This window comes from Xyrauchen texanus, chromosome 35 (genome assembly GCF_025860055.1).
Source record: "Xyrauchen texanus isolate HMW12.3.18 chromosome 35, RBS_HiC_50CHRs, whole genome shotgun sequence".
NCBI classification, from domain to species: Eukaryota; Metazoa; Chordata; class Actinopteri; order Cypriniformes; family Catostomidae; genus Xyrauchen; species Xyrauchen texanus.
The window spans coordinates 16939076-16952578 of NC_068310.1; the positions used below are offsets into that span (position 1 = coordinate 16939076).

Consider the following 13503-nt stretch of genomic DNA (forward strand, 5'->3'; position numbering starts at 1 on the left):
GTTCTTTTATCTAAAATGGATAGTTTGTCCAGACTCATCTATCCAGCCTTCTCCTTGCCCATATCGACACGAATGATTAAATTAATAAATAAGGTGAATTTTAAATTTATTTGGAGAAATAAGTGTCAGTACATTAAAAAGGAGGACATGATTAAAAAATATGAAGACGATGGGGTGAATGCTATCGATTTTGACATTATGAATGCTGTTTTGAAATTGAAATGGTTAAAATCCTTCATTCAAAATAGCCACTCCTTTTGGTTTATTGTCTCCAATGCTATCTTTAACAAACTGGGGGGAATACACTTTCTGTTATGTTGTGACTTTGAGTGCACCTCATTACCAGTTAAACTTTCATCCTTCCATCAGCAAGTGCTGCTCTATTGGAAACTATTGTTCAAACATAACTTCACTCCTCACAACACTCCAGTTTGGAATAGTAGATATATCAAATTTGGCAGAAAATCTGTATATCTTGAGGAATGGATATCTAAAGGGATTTGGGCTATTGCCCATTTCTTGGATGATAATGGAAATGTGTTACTGTATAGAGAGTTTTGTGAGAAATTCCAAGTACAGTGTACCGTTATTATGTTTAATAGAATGATTAGAGCTATACCAATTCCGTTAAGATTAATGGTTAAAGAAGACATGTTATACTCCAAAATCTCCCCAGTACTGAGACTGTCACGATTCCCTTGTTGTCTGCCCTGTGTTTCACTAGTCTTTGTCTCAAACTCCTATTCCGTTTGTAAAAACTACACTTCCCATGATTCCCGGCCCTCATCACCGCCAGCCCTGTGTCATTGTGCTCACCTGATCGTCGTTTGTCATCATGTCTCCTGTGTATTTAAACCCTGCTGTTTCTCCATTCCCCTGTCGATTGTTGATGTTTGTGGACGCCTGTTTCCGTGCTTGTTCTATGTTTCTCCTGCCTGTACAACCTTTCTGTGTTTTTGTTTTATTTCCCCATTGCGGGTATTTCCTTTGTTCCTGTTTTGTCTGTTTTCACGTTTTTTCAATAAAACCTGCAAATAGATCCTCACTCCATGTCTGCCTTCATCTTATCCGTAACAGAGACAGCTCTCCTTAGAAGGTTATGATTTTTGTGATTAAAAAATGTACAAATAGAGTCATTAGAATTTTTTTTTTACAGGCTTATTACCCAAACCCAATTAGACGGGAATACGTGCTTAAAGATTTTGATAAGGTTGAAATATAAAAAATTAGGAAAATTTTTGTCTTTTCCTCTCCCTCCTAAAGCTAAGGAGGTGAACTTCAAAATTTTAAATGAGATTTATCCTACTAAAGAATTTTTAAGATTGAAATTAAATTTTGATGTGAATAATTGTGTTTTTTGTGAAACAAATATTGAAACTCTAGAGCATGTCTTTGATTGTGATCTGGTGCAACCCTTTTGGAGTGAGGTGCAGAATTGGTTAAGGTCTAGGACCTCTCACGTGGAAGTTAATTAGGTTTGGTGTTTGTCTGGAAAACAAAGATTGTGATTTTGTTATTAATTTCTTGTTATGTTTTGGAAAGTTTTTCATTCATAAATGCAGATGGTTTAAATCTAAACCCAACTTTAATCACTGGATCAATGAGGTTAAACTCTTGTGCAAATCTTTAAAATTTGTTAAAAATCAGAAAGCCCTTAAACTGATTTCTCTTTTGGATACGTTTAAATTAATTAAAAAAGTCCCTTTTTATTTATTTTTCATTTTATTTGTTTTTGTTTTTTTTCTATTTAATTATTGGTTTGTTCATAGTGTGTTTTCTGTTCTTTGTACTAGCTATGCTCAACCTATGGCTGAACAATTGAGGTTATATTCAGAGATTTGATGATGTACCTTGTTTGTTTGTGTTGTTGAAGGATAATACATTTTTTTTTTTTAAAAGTATGTCGAAACAATTTACGGCAATTGTAGACAGTAGTTATTTGAGAAAATTGTTATGTATATTTTGATAAGTCACTTGTGATTTGTATCATTTTTTTTGGCAATAAAGATGACTTTATTAAGCTTTAAAAAAAAAAACTTCTTTGAATCACGAACTTCAGTAGAGTCTATAAACTGATTGGCTGTAAAATGAACCAGTCACAAGACATCTTATAGGGGGGGCACCTGGGGTGGCCAATCGAATTTCAGGGGGGTGAAAATGACAAAAAAGTGCATAAGTGTTGACATAACAAATGAATCTATTAGAGTCTGTTAGAGTTATTATATTTATTTTTGATTCTACTGGACCTTTCTGCAGCCTTTGACATAGTAAACCATCAACTCCTACTCTCAACCCTCTCTACTCTGGGCATCACAGGAACTGTGCTTGACTGGTTCTTCACTTCTCTATATACACAGCATCATTGGGACCCATCATTCAGGCACATGGATTCTCTTACCACTGCTATGCCGATGACACACAGCTCTACTTGTCTTTCCAGCCCAACGACACTGTGGTGACTGCTCAAATCTCAGCCTGTTTGGTAGACATCTCGGCCTGGTTGAAGGAACACCACCCAATACTTAACCCAGCAAAGACGGTGCTCCTCACCAACCCTCCTGTTGAACACAACGTCACCGTGCAGCTGGGCTCAACTAATCCAGGAGTAACCATCAAAAACCAACTAAATTTCACAGACCACATCTCAAAGACAGCATGGTCATGTAGATTTACACTCCTCAGAAAATAAGGCCACACAACGTCTTGTTCAGTCATTAGAACAAGACTGGTCTACTGTAACGCTCTCATTGCAGGCCCCCCTGCATGCGCAATTAGGCCCCTACAAATGATCCAGAATGCAGCAGCACATCTGGCCTTTAATGAACCAAAGTGGGCACGATACACCACTTCTTGTCTCTCTTCACTCTCTGCTGGTTGATGCATGTATCAAATTCAAGGCTCTGATGCTGACATACAGAACAGTCACTGGGTATGCTCCAGCATACCTAAAATCATTTCTGCAGAGCTACGTTCCTCTTTGTGGAATGATCTTCCCCAACTCCATCTGTGAAGCAGACTCACTCTCTGTCTTACGTAAAACATTTTCAAAAAAACATCTTTTCCAGGAGCACTAACCAAGCACTCATAAAAAATACAAATACATAAATAGTAATAATTATATTTATTTTTGTTGCACTCTAATTTGTCTTGATACTAATATTCTGATGCTAGCGAAAATGTATAATGCAGCACTTTTCGTACCGGTGTCTCCTTAAGGTGAATCGCTTATGATGTATTATTCCTCTTTTGTAAGTCGCTTTGGATAAAAGTGTCTGCCAAATGAAAAATTAAATCTCAGTTCTTTGTATATTTTTATTAATTAGCACAAGCTTTATAAAAATAAAGAATACATTGTGGAAGATCGGGCTGTGGTTTTTGTAGACAAGACTTTATTTAGTACATCAGATGTTTAATTATGCATTAACCTACAATTTCCACCTTTATTTTCAAATTCCAACTTTGTCACCCCCCTCTTCTCTTCTAAATGGCTCAAGAGCATCAAAGGTGTGACCTTCAACTGATATTTTCTACATTCACATTTAGAAAAGAGCTCTGGCCAGTAACATGACCACTTAATAACAAGCTTCTCTTCTTTAACCCAGGCATAGATGACATGTGTTATCAGATTCATTTCAGGCAACTGAAGACAGGTAACAAGCAACAGAAAAGAAAATGAATGAATGATTGTGGTTGGGGTTTGCATTCCATTTGAGAGGCTGACCCTGATATGAGGTCAGCCTGAGGCACGGGTTAACATTCAAACTCATGTATTTAAAATAAAGTACAATTCAAAACCACAGTTCTACACACTATTTTGATCAGCAGTCCGATAAATCTGCAGTAACACTTCAGTCAAAATCATTTCAGAATCACTCATGAGTTTATCATCACCCTTCAGATGATCTACTTTACAGTGGATTGAAGGTCAGAGATTTCAATCTGCAACCAAGGGAAATGATTGAGTGGAATTTGACACCCAGGAGAGCTTTGAGACAAAGTTAAAATACATAACAGAGGTTATAAACTACATAAAGGTTATCAATAGGCACTTGACCTGCTCAAAACAAAAAGCTCTGGTCCTGTTGGAGGAGCTCTAATCTGTTCTATTGATCTTTATGACTGGCAACTACCCTCTCTTCAGTGAGCTTAATAAACATGTGAATACTAGTACATCTCATGTTTTAACTTATGATTATTAATCATTGACTGTGTGTCAGATCAAAGTCAAAAATACAACAAGCAATGCCACCAATCTACCAATGTGAAAAATTACATAAGAAATGTAATAAACCTGCCTGTTTAGTTTTATGTTGGCAAACCAGACGGGGTGTATGCAGACTCAGATGACCTGATGTTCTTCGTTCACAAAGACGCCATGCTGGGATCGTCTTCAGTAGCAGCTGCTTATACTGTGACTTTCCTAGGAATTAATCCCACCGGTTTCAATTCAGAAGGGTCTAAATAGAGTTTTTTTTTTATTAAACATAGAATGGACAAACATAAATCAGACAGTGCAGTCTGTCTGATTTCATGTGAACATTTTCATGAGTGGTGCAGATAGTCACAGGAGCAGAGCAATTTCAGTTCACTGCGCCCCTCTGAAAGACAATGCCCTTGTCAAAGCAAGGAAAATCTGTAATATTTACATTTTACATTTACATTTAGCAGACACTTTTATCCAAAGCGACTTACAGTGCAATTATTACAGGGACAAACCCCCCGGAACAACCTGGAGTTAAGTGCCTTGCTCAAGGACACAATGGTGGTGGCCATGGGGTTCGAACCAGCAACCTTCTGATTAACAGACCTGTGCTTTAGCCACTATGCCACTACAATATTACACATACAACTACCATATTTTGTGCTTATAATGTTTAATGGGTCTATTATTGATCTATTAAGAAGATAGCTCTGGCTCATGCTCATTGGACAAATAAACAAATAAATACTGTAAATGGTCACAGTTGTGAGAGTGAAAACACAGAGCCTCATTTAAGAATTGGTTACTCAATGAGTCACATTATAAAGCTCAGATTTCTTTGTCATGATAAATGGAATAAAGAAAAGTTTTTATGCAACTATGCAAAATTTGACCCTGTAGTTTTTGTGACCAAGAATAAATCACATACAAACATTTTATTATAATTTTATTTTTATTAGAAAAGGTGTACAGTTTGTATCATTGGGCCATCCATTGAGTAAAATTAATGTACCCACTTAGCTGGAAAACATTTAGGATTAAAGGGATGTTCCAGGTTTAGTACAAGTGTACAAGTTAAGTTCAATCGACAGCATGTGTTACAATGTGGAGTACCTCAACAAATAATTTCGACTTGTCCCACTTTATATAAAATAACGTTTTTTATATATATATAAAAAAATGTATTTATATAAAAATATATATATAAATCGAGGTTACAAGTGAGGCACCTACAATGGAAGTGAATGTGGCCAATTTTTTAAGGTTTTAAACAGAAATGTGAAGCTTATAATTTTATGGAAGCACTTGCATTAATTATACTGTTAAACTCAAGTATTATTTGAGCTGTAAAGTTGTTTAAATTGTAATTTTTACAGTAGTTTTATGGTTTGTTGGCATTCCAACATCATAGTAACAAACTTGAAAAATTGGCTATAATTTCACACAGAAAAGGTTTGTATAGGATTTTACTAACACACATATTGTTTGTCTTGTGGCTATACTTTTGAAAAAGCTAGTATTTTAATGTAAAAAAATTGGACATATTAACTTCCATCGTACAGTAAGTGCCTCACTAGAACCAAGGTTTTTGCTTAAAAAAAAAAAAAAGATGGACAATTAAAAATACATTTTTGTGATAATCGATAGTCGATTTATCTTAACATGAATTGAAACCGGGACATTCCTTTAAATAGGTGAAATTAACAACTAAAGAAATAAGTGTCCGAAAACAGGGTTTGCATCTTTGCTATTCTATGGTCGCACAATTAAAGGCAGGTAATGATATTGAATGGATAACCTTGTAATTTGGCCATTTTACAGTAGACTGCCTTGGCGTGGCTAAATATCACTTTGAACATGAAAAATTACCAAATGTACCTAATAGAAAGAACTCATCTATAGATTTACCTTAATTATCATGCAATTTCACAATATTTCATGTAAATTATGAAACTAAACAAGGATTTTCAATCTCAGTACATATCACTTTAGTTCAATACAGAAAAGAACTCAAAAGGCACATTGAACATTGCAACAACAAAAATTTTGTGTTCAGCAATAGCGTTGAGATGTAAGAGATATTTAGAGACAAATAAAAGTTTATTGAGCAACACTTCAAACCTTTAATCAGACATTATCAGAATTTGAATAGGATACCACAATAAAGCACTTCTAACAAAACTTGATAATCTAATGGTAATCCAGCATCTTAAAATACAACTATAAATCTTCAGTAAAATCTTTAAAACACAAAACACTTGAAAATAATAACTAAAGAAGGGGCATTAGATTATGCAGAGGTTGGTCAATACTTCATAGGTCGGTTCAACCAAACTCATTCAGCAGTGACCTCAGGAAAATCATTTTGAATGTGACAATGTTATTTTGTTTACAGATTTTATATTCAAGTTAATTATTCAAACACCACAGCAAGAGATTTATGTCAGGTGCGAGGTGACGGCACATTTCTGATGTCACAATTCTGGATGAGCTGAAAGTAGAACAGCACAATCTCTTCGTAGTTCTGTATGCCGATTCTCTCATTCACACCGTGGAATCTACAGGAGTGCAAACAGTTTAATACTTAGTCTTTATACATGAGTCTGCATGCTGCATCAAGAGTGGTATTCCCATGTGTCCTACCTTGCAGAATCACCAGGTTTGTACCATGATGGGGCAAAACGATAAATGTCTGGAGAAAGTTCTGTGTAGTGACGGCTGTCAGTGTTGCCAACACAGATACCTGAAACAGAAAATCATAGAGTACCACTGTTGACGAAGCAAAAAGTAGAGGCAGGATGTTTAAGTGTCAGTGATGTATATAAGGGGCATTTAAGCCCCTTGAGCTCTTTGCAGAGGGAGACAATATGCAGTACTTGGTGCACAAAAAAAGCTGACTAACTTACTAGGGGTCACAGTGACCTCAGGAAAAACGTCCTGCACTGTTTTCTTTATGATCTGGTACCCAAATGTATGCTCATCATATGAACTGATGGGCAATGGGTTAAATCCTTTGACCAGCTCCACCATCACACGCTTATCTGATATGGTGGACTCGATCAGCTTCAAAACCTTCAAAAGGAATAGGGAAAAGTCTTTCAACAACTATGAGATCTTATTGAGTCCTTAAAAGAGTAACTGAATGTGTCAAATCCACTGTTGTGGTAACAACTTTTACCTCTTGCACCGTCTGGGCTGAGTGGATACGGAAATTGACAAAGGCCTCGGCATATGCTGGCATGACATTAATCTGTCAGAGAGAGAGAGAGAGAGAAATAATTAGGCATATCCATTTAGGCTTAAGAGTGATTTTATGTGTCATAAGAATGATGTGAATGACAGTCCACCTTTACACCAGAGTTAAATATTGTGACTGCAGTCGTTGTCCTCACAAAGGCATTTGTGTCAGGCTGTCCTTCCAAAATACTGCAAATGTAGTAAGAATGTAGCACAGATCAAAGCGTGTACTCATTTTTTTTTTACAGTAAGTGAAAAGGGCAATGTGGCCTACCCGCTGAGCAGTGAAGAGAAGAGCCACAGATTAGCCATGACCATTCTGTGAGGCATGCCAAACTACAGAACAAAATTATTTAAAGTAATATGCATGTTCATTAAAATGCATGATGTGTTGTGACGTGCAATTTTATGTTTGTTTTGTTTTACCTTATGTGCCAGCTGTTCAAATGTGGCACGCTCAGGACCATGACCAAAGAGATTGGGCATACGGTTCTTCTCCAAACTTGAAAAAGTTATCACCAAAAGCACAAAATTAGCTTTAGCTTACTTGATAACTTGGTGTTATCAAGTAAGCATTTTTGTTTGTTTTCCAGCAAATGACGATGATAAAGATTGCGGGGATAAATTAGGTTTAAAATATTTAAGTGTTTTAGGAGTTTCATCTTGCCTTCTGACTGCTGAAGCCAAAATGCCAATGCTGCTCTGTTTAGGAGGCATGGATGAATGTCCCGGAGCACCACTAACACTCAGCTTTACTGTGGCTTGGCCCTTCTCACTGACTCCTATTCTACAAATCAAAATAAACCAAACCAAAAAACACACCAGGCAAAAATTACACACTAATTCAATATCAAATGTTTCTATTAATGCAGTTAATCCTTAAATGATGTGACTCACAGGGCAGCTGGTCCATTCAGGCCATCTACAATGCCATCCATAATTGTAAGACCTTCATCTAAAACATACTGCAGCTTCACCCCACGACTCTTCAACAGATTCACAATATTCACTGCACCATGTAAGCCATGCACCTGACAAAAATCAAATAAACCGCTGCATTAAGAGAAGCTCGCTGCAGTCATTTCACCAGATTAATTGTGGTTAGCATTTTGAAGTTTTACAGAAATGACCCTGATACCGACCTCCTCATCGTGACCCAAACCAATGTAGAAGCTTCGCCGAGGGGTGTAACCTCGTTCCAATAGATATTCCAATGCCTGAAGGATCCCCTTTTAGAGCACACATATAATTGCAGTTATGAGCAGATTGCACTGTACACGTAGTATTGTTTTAATAGTGTTGAAATACTTCTGTCCCAGAGCCAACTGTAGGTAAGCCTGTAATTGTAGGTTGTTTTTCCCTAAAAGTGTAAAAACGGTGGTGCTATCAAAACATTGCTCCAGTTGTCAGAGCATCCCGACAAGCAACATTGGCTCAAGCAATGATCTGAGTTTTGGACAGGACTATATGTTTCTGTAAAACAATCAATAATTCTGAAATTCTGTTTGGTGTCACTGTAGGCACAGAAATGACACACTTCACCTTTTGACCAAAACAAATATGATTGTGCTGATGAACTGCTGTTTATTCATTATACCATCAAACACTGTTTATCGTCGATGGTCCCTCGCCCATAAACGAAGCCATTGATCTCTTTAGCAGAGAAAGGAGGAGCGTCCCATCCATCCGCTTCATCAGCTGGCACTACATCAATGTGTGCCAGCAGCATATACGGCTCCAAATAGGGATCACTCCCTGACACTGTAAACAGGTGGCTGTAGTTTGATATTGCTTCATGTTGAACCAGAGTGGATGAGAAGACCTTTGGGAAGACTGTGAGAGATGCAACAAATTGATATCAAATAAATGGATCTTTCACTCTTCATGCATAATCATGAAAATGGAATCAAGACATTAGCAGCAACTGGTCCCATGCATGCTTTGGAGTACATTGCCCATTTGGTGCTGGATCTAACAAACTCACCCCGTCTGAGCAGCAGGTTAAATTCATGCAGTGCGCTCATGTTCTGCTGTGTCTCTGAAAATGACACTGTGGGGATCTGAATTGCCTCTATGAAAGAGATGAAAAGAAGGCATGAGAATTGAACCATTAAAATATTTCTGTTGGTAATCAGCATATGCTAAATAAACTCAACCATGCACATTCATTTCCAACTAATCAATAATTATTCTGCACAGTATTTGAATCAACGTAATAATTCTAATTCAGAATATAGAAATGCCATAGGTCTTACTCTAGTAAACAGAATAATACAGTATAATCTGGTAATCGGATTAACATGTTTACATAACAAATAGGCTGACATAATCAAAACATGACCAAATTCCAATTCCAAATATTCTGCATGTGAACTTGGCCAAGTTTGTGTGTGTGTGTAAGTAACAGGTACAATAACAAATAACATAAGAACAAATACACCTAAAAACTCTACATCATATTTCTCCCCTCCAGTAACTAATTCACATGAGTATTTAGGATGGAAGGAGTATACATTTAAAATATGTTTAAGCATTCAAATTTGTGACAAAGATGGGCTTTGCTTTTTACCTTTAAAATTTGCCAGCAGTTCCTTTCTCTGTTCTGGACTTAAAACAGGATAAATGGTGGTTGTATTTTCCCATTCTTCAAGCTCTGTGTTCACCTTAAATGTAAATGTCCTACCAATCACAACAAGAAACAAAATTAAAACTGAAAGTAGAGCGATAGTCAGTAGTATTATCAAAAACTTTAAAAGTGTCTTCTTAGTGATTTTGGTCTTCATCTTTCAGTCAGTTCAGAAGGGAATGAGTCATCTCATTGTCTTTGCATGATCAGGGTTCACATTTTTTATTGCCCCAACGGTGATGCAACATAAACAACCCCTGCTTTTGTTGACCCGATCACAAATCTGAGAAGCAATTGAGAGCAAATAAACATTTTAAAATGTCAGTTAGATCAATCTTAAATAGATTCTAGGTGAACACAAAATCAGGCTACAAATTATAACACAAATGAATCATAAATTATAAAATGACCTGTTCCAATTAAATCACAAATTAATCTCAGTACTTAAATAGTTGATGTTAAGATGCAACAAAGTAACCTTTACGGATTAGCAGAAGAATTGCTGATTTACAATATACTAAATTAATCTGTAAAATGTTCCTGTATTACAGCCACAAATTCCTTTGTAGGTCTAGTTTTATTCTGCCTTGTCAAAATATTTTATTAACAAAAAATAAAATCGGTATATTTTCACTACTGACCACACACAAATCGAATAATCTTAAATGTATTTATTCACAAATGAATAAATGTACACAATCTTTAAAACTGGATGGGTGTTACACACCTCATTTGTCCATGTGGAAAAAACAAATAATTGAATTGTTCCCTCATGAGTTATCTACAATCAGGGTGAATGAATACATCAGTACAAATAACAAAAACAACTTTCAAATGAGGAAAACAATAAATATATGTAATGTATTTGATAAAAGATCAACCTGGCAAAACATACACTCCATGCACAATCCTATTTACAACAAACACAATGTATGTGATAAGAAAAATTCTGCATCTGAGTGCTGTTATGATGGATTGCTCTTGAATTTTATGCAGTCCAATCATACCAAATTTTCCGAGACAGTTAAAGATGATTAGCTCATGCAGGGACTGTCGTAAACACAATTACACACAGATTGTCTCACAAAGAGAGACGAGTTTAGAAGGTAAAAATCCAGAAGAGAGGACACCTGGCTGAATTGGGCCTGAGATTAACTACTGTAGAAGGAACTGATCTTTCCATAACTTTCTATGGCATCAGTATCTTCATGGTACAGTTAATCTAAGATGCATCACCACTTGCGGGTGTGGCCTGCATGCTGGATATGAGAGCAGGTTCCTCATGTAGACCATCCAGCAGAGCTGTGAGCGGATTGAATAATGGGTTTTTCATGTACGAGTAGATGAGGCAGAGCAGAAAGACCACTAGGAGAAAAACCACGGTCTGAATCCACAAAGGCACCAGGCACTGCAAAATCTCCTGCCTCTCCAGTGTAGTGGGACTCAGTTGTGGCAAATCTTGGTATTTAAACTGCACCGGATGGCCTGCAGCTCCCTTTATAGGCCGTCTCTTTGTGGCGATGGAGAAAGCAAAGACATTAGAACAGGCTGTCAAAATTGCTGGTCAAATAATACAATAAATATAAACCCAAGTATACTTTGGTTTTCCATGTGCTGGGACATCTTGTGGAAAGTGCGTATGTCGAAAATTTCATCATTAACACTGTATGCGTTTTAACAGCAGGTGTATGCGCAGATAACTCGCAGACGCGGACAGGTTGCGCATTCCAATTTCTCCCAATCATTTTAATAGAAGTGGCTAAATAATCTCCGACTATAGGTAAAGCGTCTGCTTCATTCAGTACAACTGAACCACAATGGCCTAATAATTAGAACAAATCAAGTGTTTTGCCGAGAACCAAGTGTATGTTTAATATCTACAATACTCTACCACCCTGGAGTTGCAAGTTCGAATACAGGGTGTGAGGAGTGACTCCAGCCAGGTCTCCTAAGCAACCAAATGCCTAATACACCTAGTAAGTAGTGTGAATTGGACATTCCAAAATTTGGGAGAAAAGGTGATACAAATTAAAATAAATAAACTACAATACTCTCAATATTCTGTCTCACTAGAAATGGAATCAGAAGTTGGAAAAAGTGAATAAAAACATTTATACACAAATTGGCCATCAACTGCCTCTTCAGCAGCCATTTCTTCTATTTTCATCTCAACTGCCGCGGATCCGCGTGCACAGGATTGTGGGATTTGATAGGCACAAAGGATACATCTATGTTGCCTTTAAAAAAATATAAATAATTAAGATGAAGGCATCTCAGTAGACAGGATGTGACACGAACATATAATTCAGACATGCCTTGGTCCCTTCCTACCTGTGCTATAACAGTGTCACAAAACAGTTTTAGTGCGCTTGTGTTAGATGCATTCATATGTGCTTGCAGTCAGAGGAATATGTGTTGGGTATTCATAGTTTTCCTGACAAACTACTAGGTGGTGCTATGATGATTCTAATTGCCATTGGACTGTTCTCAAATCCCGTTCTCCACAAGAAACTACCTATAGGAGTGATCAAGATGTCTTTTCCGCATATCGAGGCGCCGTTTTGTGGTCCGTTCTGCACAACACATTTTTGCTCATCACGGCCAATTCGGCACATTTCGATTACCAGTCCAGCCCTGAGAACAACTGTGTTAGTTGGAGTAAAAATTTGTTCAGGCTCAACTTGTGCAGTTGTTGGCTGTCATATCTCAAAGTAGTAAAATATATCAACGTAAATAACTTTTAGTCCATTTCTATTATTTTTTGAGGCCAAATATATGCTAGTGTACGAAAAAGAAGCTGACAAAATTAGGCTTTTAGCACATACAAACACATTAAAAGTAGTCTTTTTCTTTTGGGAAAATGGACCAAAAATATTGATGACTTGCAAACAGTAATTTTATCAATAAAAAGTTCTCTATAATGAGAATTCCCCGCCCCTAAATATTACCTACATTTGACTAGCAAAGACAGAGCAATTCATGTTCATGCCTGTGACAAACTAAAGGGGGAGAAGCACTTTGATATGTTCTACCCAAACTTTTCTGTTTTAATAGGAAATAAATCAACAAATGAAAGGAAACTAATCTCGTCAAACAATTTCATGGGGTCTTTAAAACAAGTACTCCTTGCATAAGACATGGAAAGTACACAGGAGAAATAGAGAGTGAACCAGCTTTAACACAAACCATACAGGCATAGAGGACGGAATAAAAAGGACAGAGGAATCCCAGCTCAGTCTCAAGAACATAATGTGACCGATTAAAAAAAAAAATAAAAAAAAAAAATGTGAAAAAAAAATGTGTTATAAGAAGCTAGATGAACACGGTGACAGAACACAAAACAGCATCTGCAGCAGGTCAACCATACAGGATTTAAGCCTTGTGATCACACGTGAGCCGCACTCATTTACGCAGTATTAAGATCTAAAGCACACAAGTG

The 13503-nt window shown here is 36.8% G+C and overlaps 2 protein-coding genes across 2 annotated transcripts in view; both read right to left on the bottom strand.

The window, feature by feature from the left end:
* Positions 1-6633: 6633 nt before the first annotated feature.
* Positions 6634-10221, bottom strand: LOC127629198 (N-fatty-acyl-amino acid synthase/hydrolase PM20D1.1-like). The gene is made up of 13 exons (XM_052106313.1): positions 10008-10221; positions 9423-9509; positions 9036-9271; positions 8581-8667; positions 8336-8469; positions 8106-8225; positions 7865-7940; positions 7713-7774; positions 7549-7627; positions 7380-7451; positions 7108-7273; positions 6845-6944; positions 6634-6759 (listed from the first exon to the last, which is right to left on the bottom strand). The coding sequence occupies exons 1-13, from the start codon at positions 10219-10221 to the stop codon at positions 6645-6647; spliced, it is 1548 nt and encodes a 515-aa protein (XP_051962273.1). The 3' UTR covers positions 6634-6644.
* A 644-nt stretch (positions 10222-10865) lies between these two features.
* Positions 10866-13503, bottom strand: part of LOC127628546 (uncharacterized) — a 71033-nt gene continuing 68395 nt past the window's right edge. Inside the window, exon 11 of the mRNA XM_052105337.1 lies at positions 10866-11624. Within this exon, the coding sequence (XP_051961297.1) occupies positions 11287-11624 (338 nt within the window). The 3' untranslated portion in view covers positions 10866-11286. The remainder of the gene's footprint in view (positions 11625-13503) is intronic.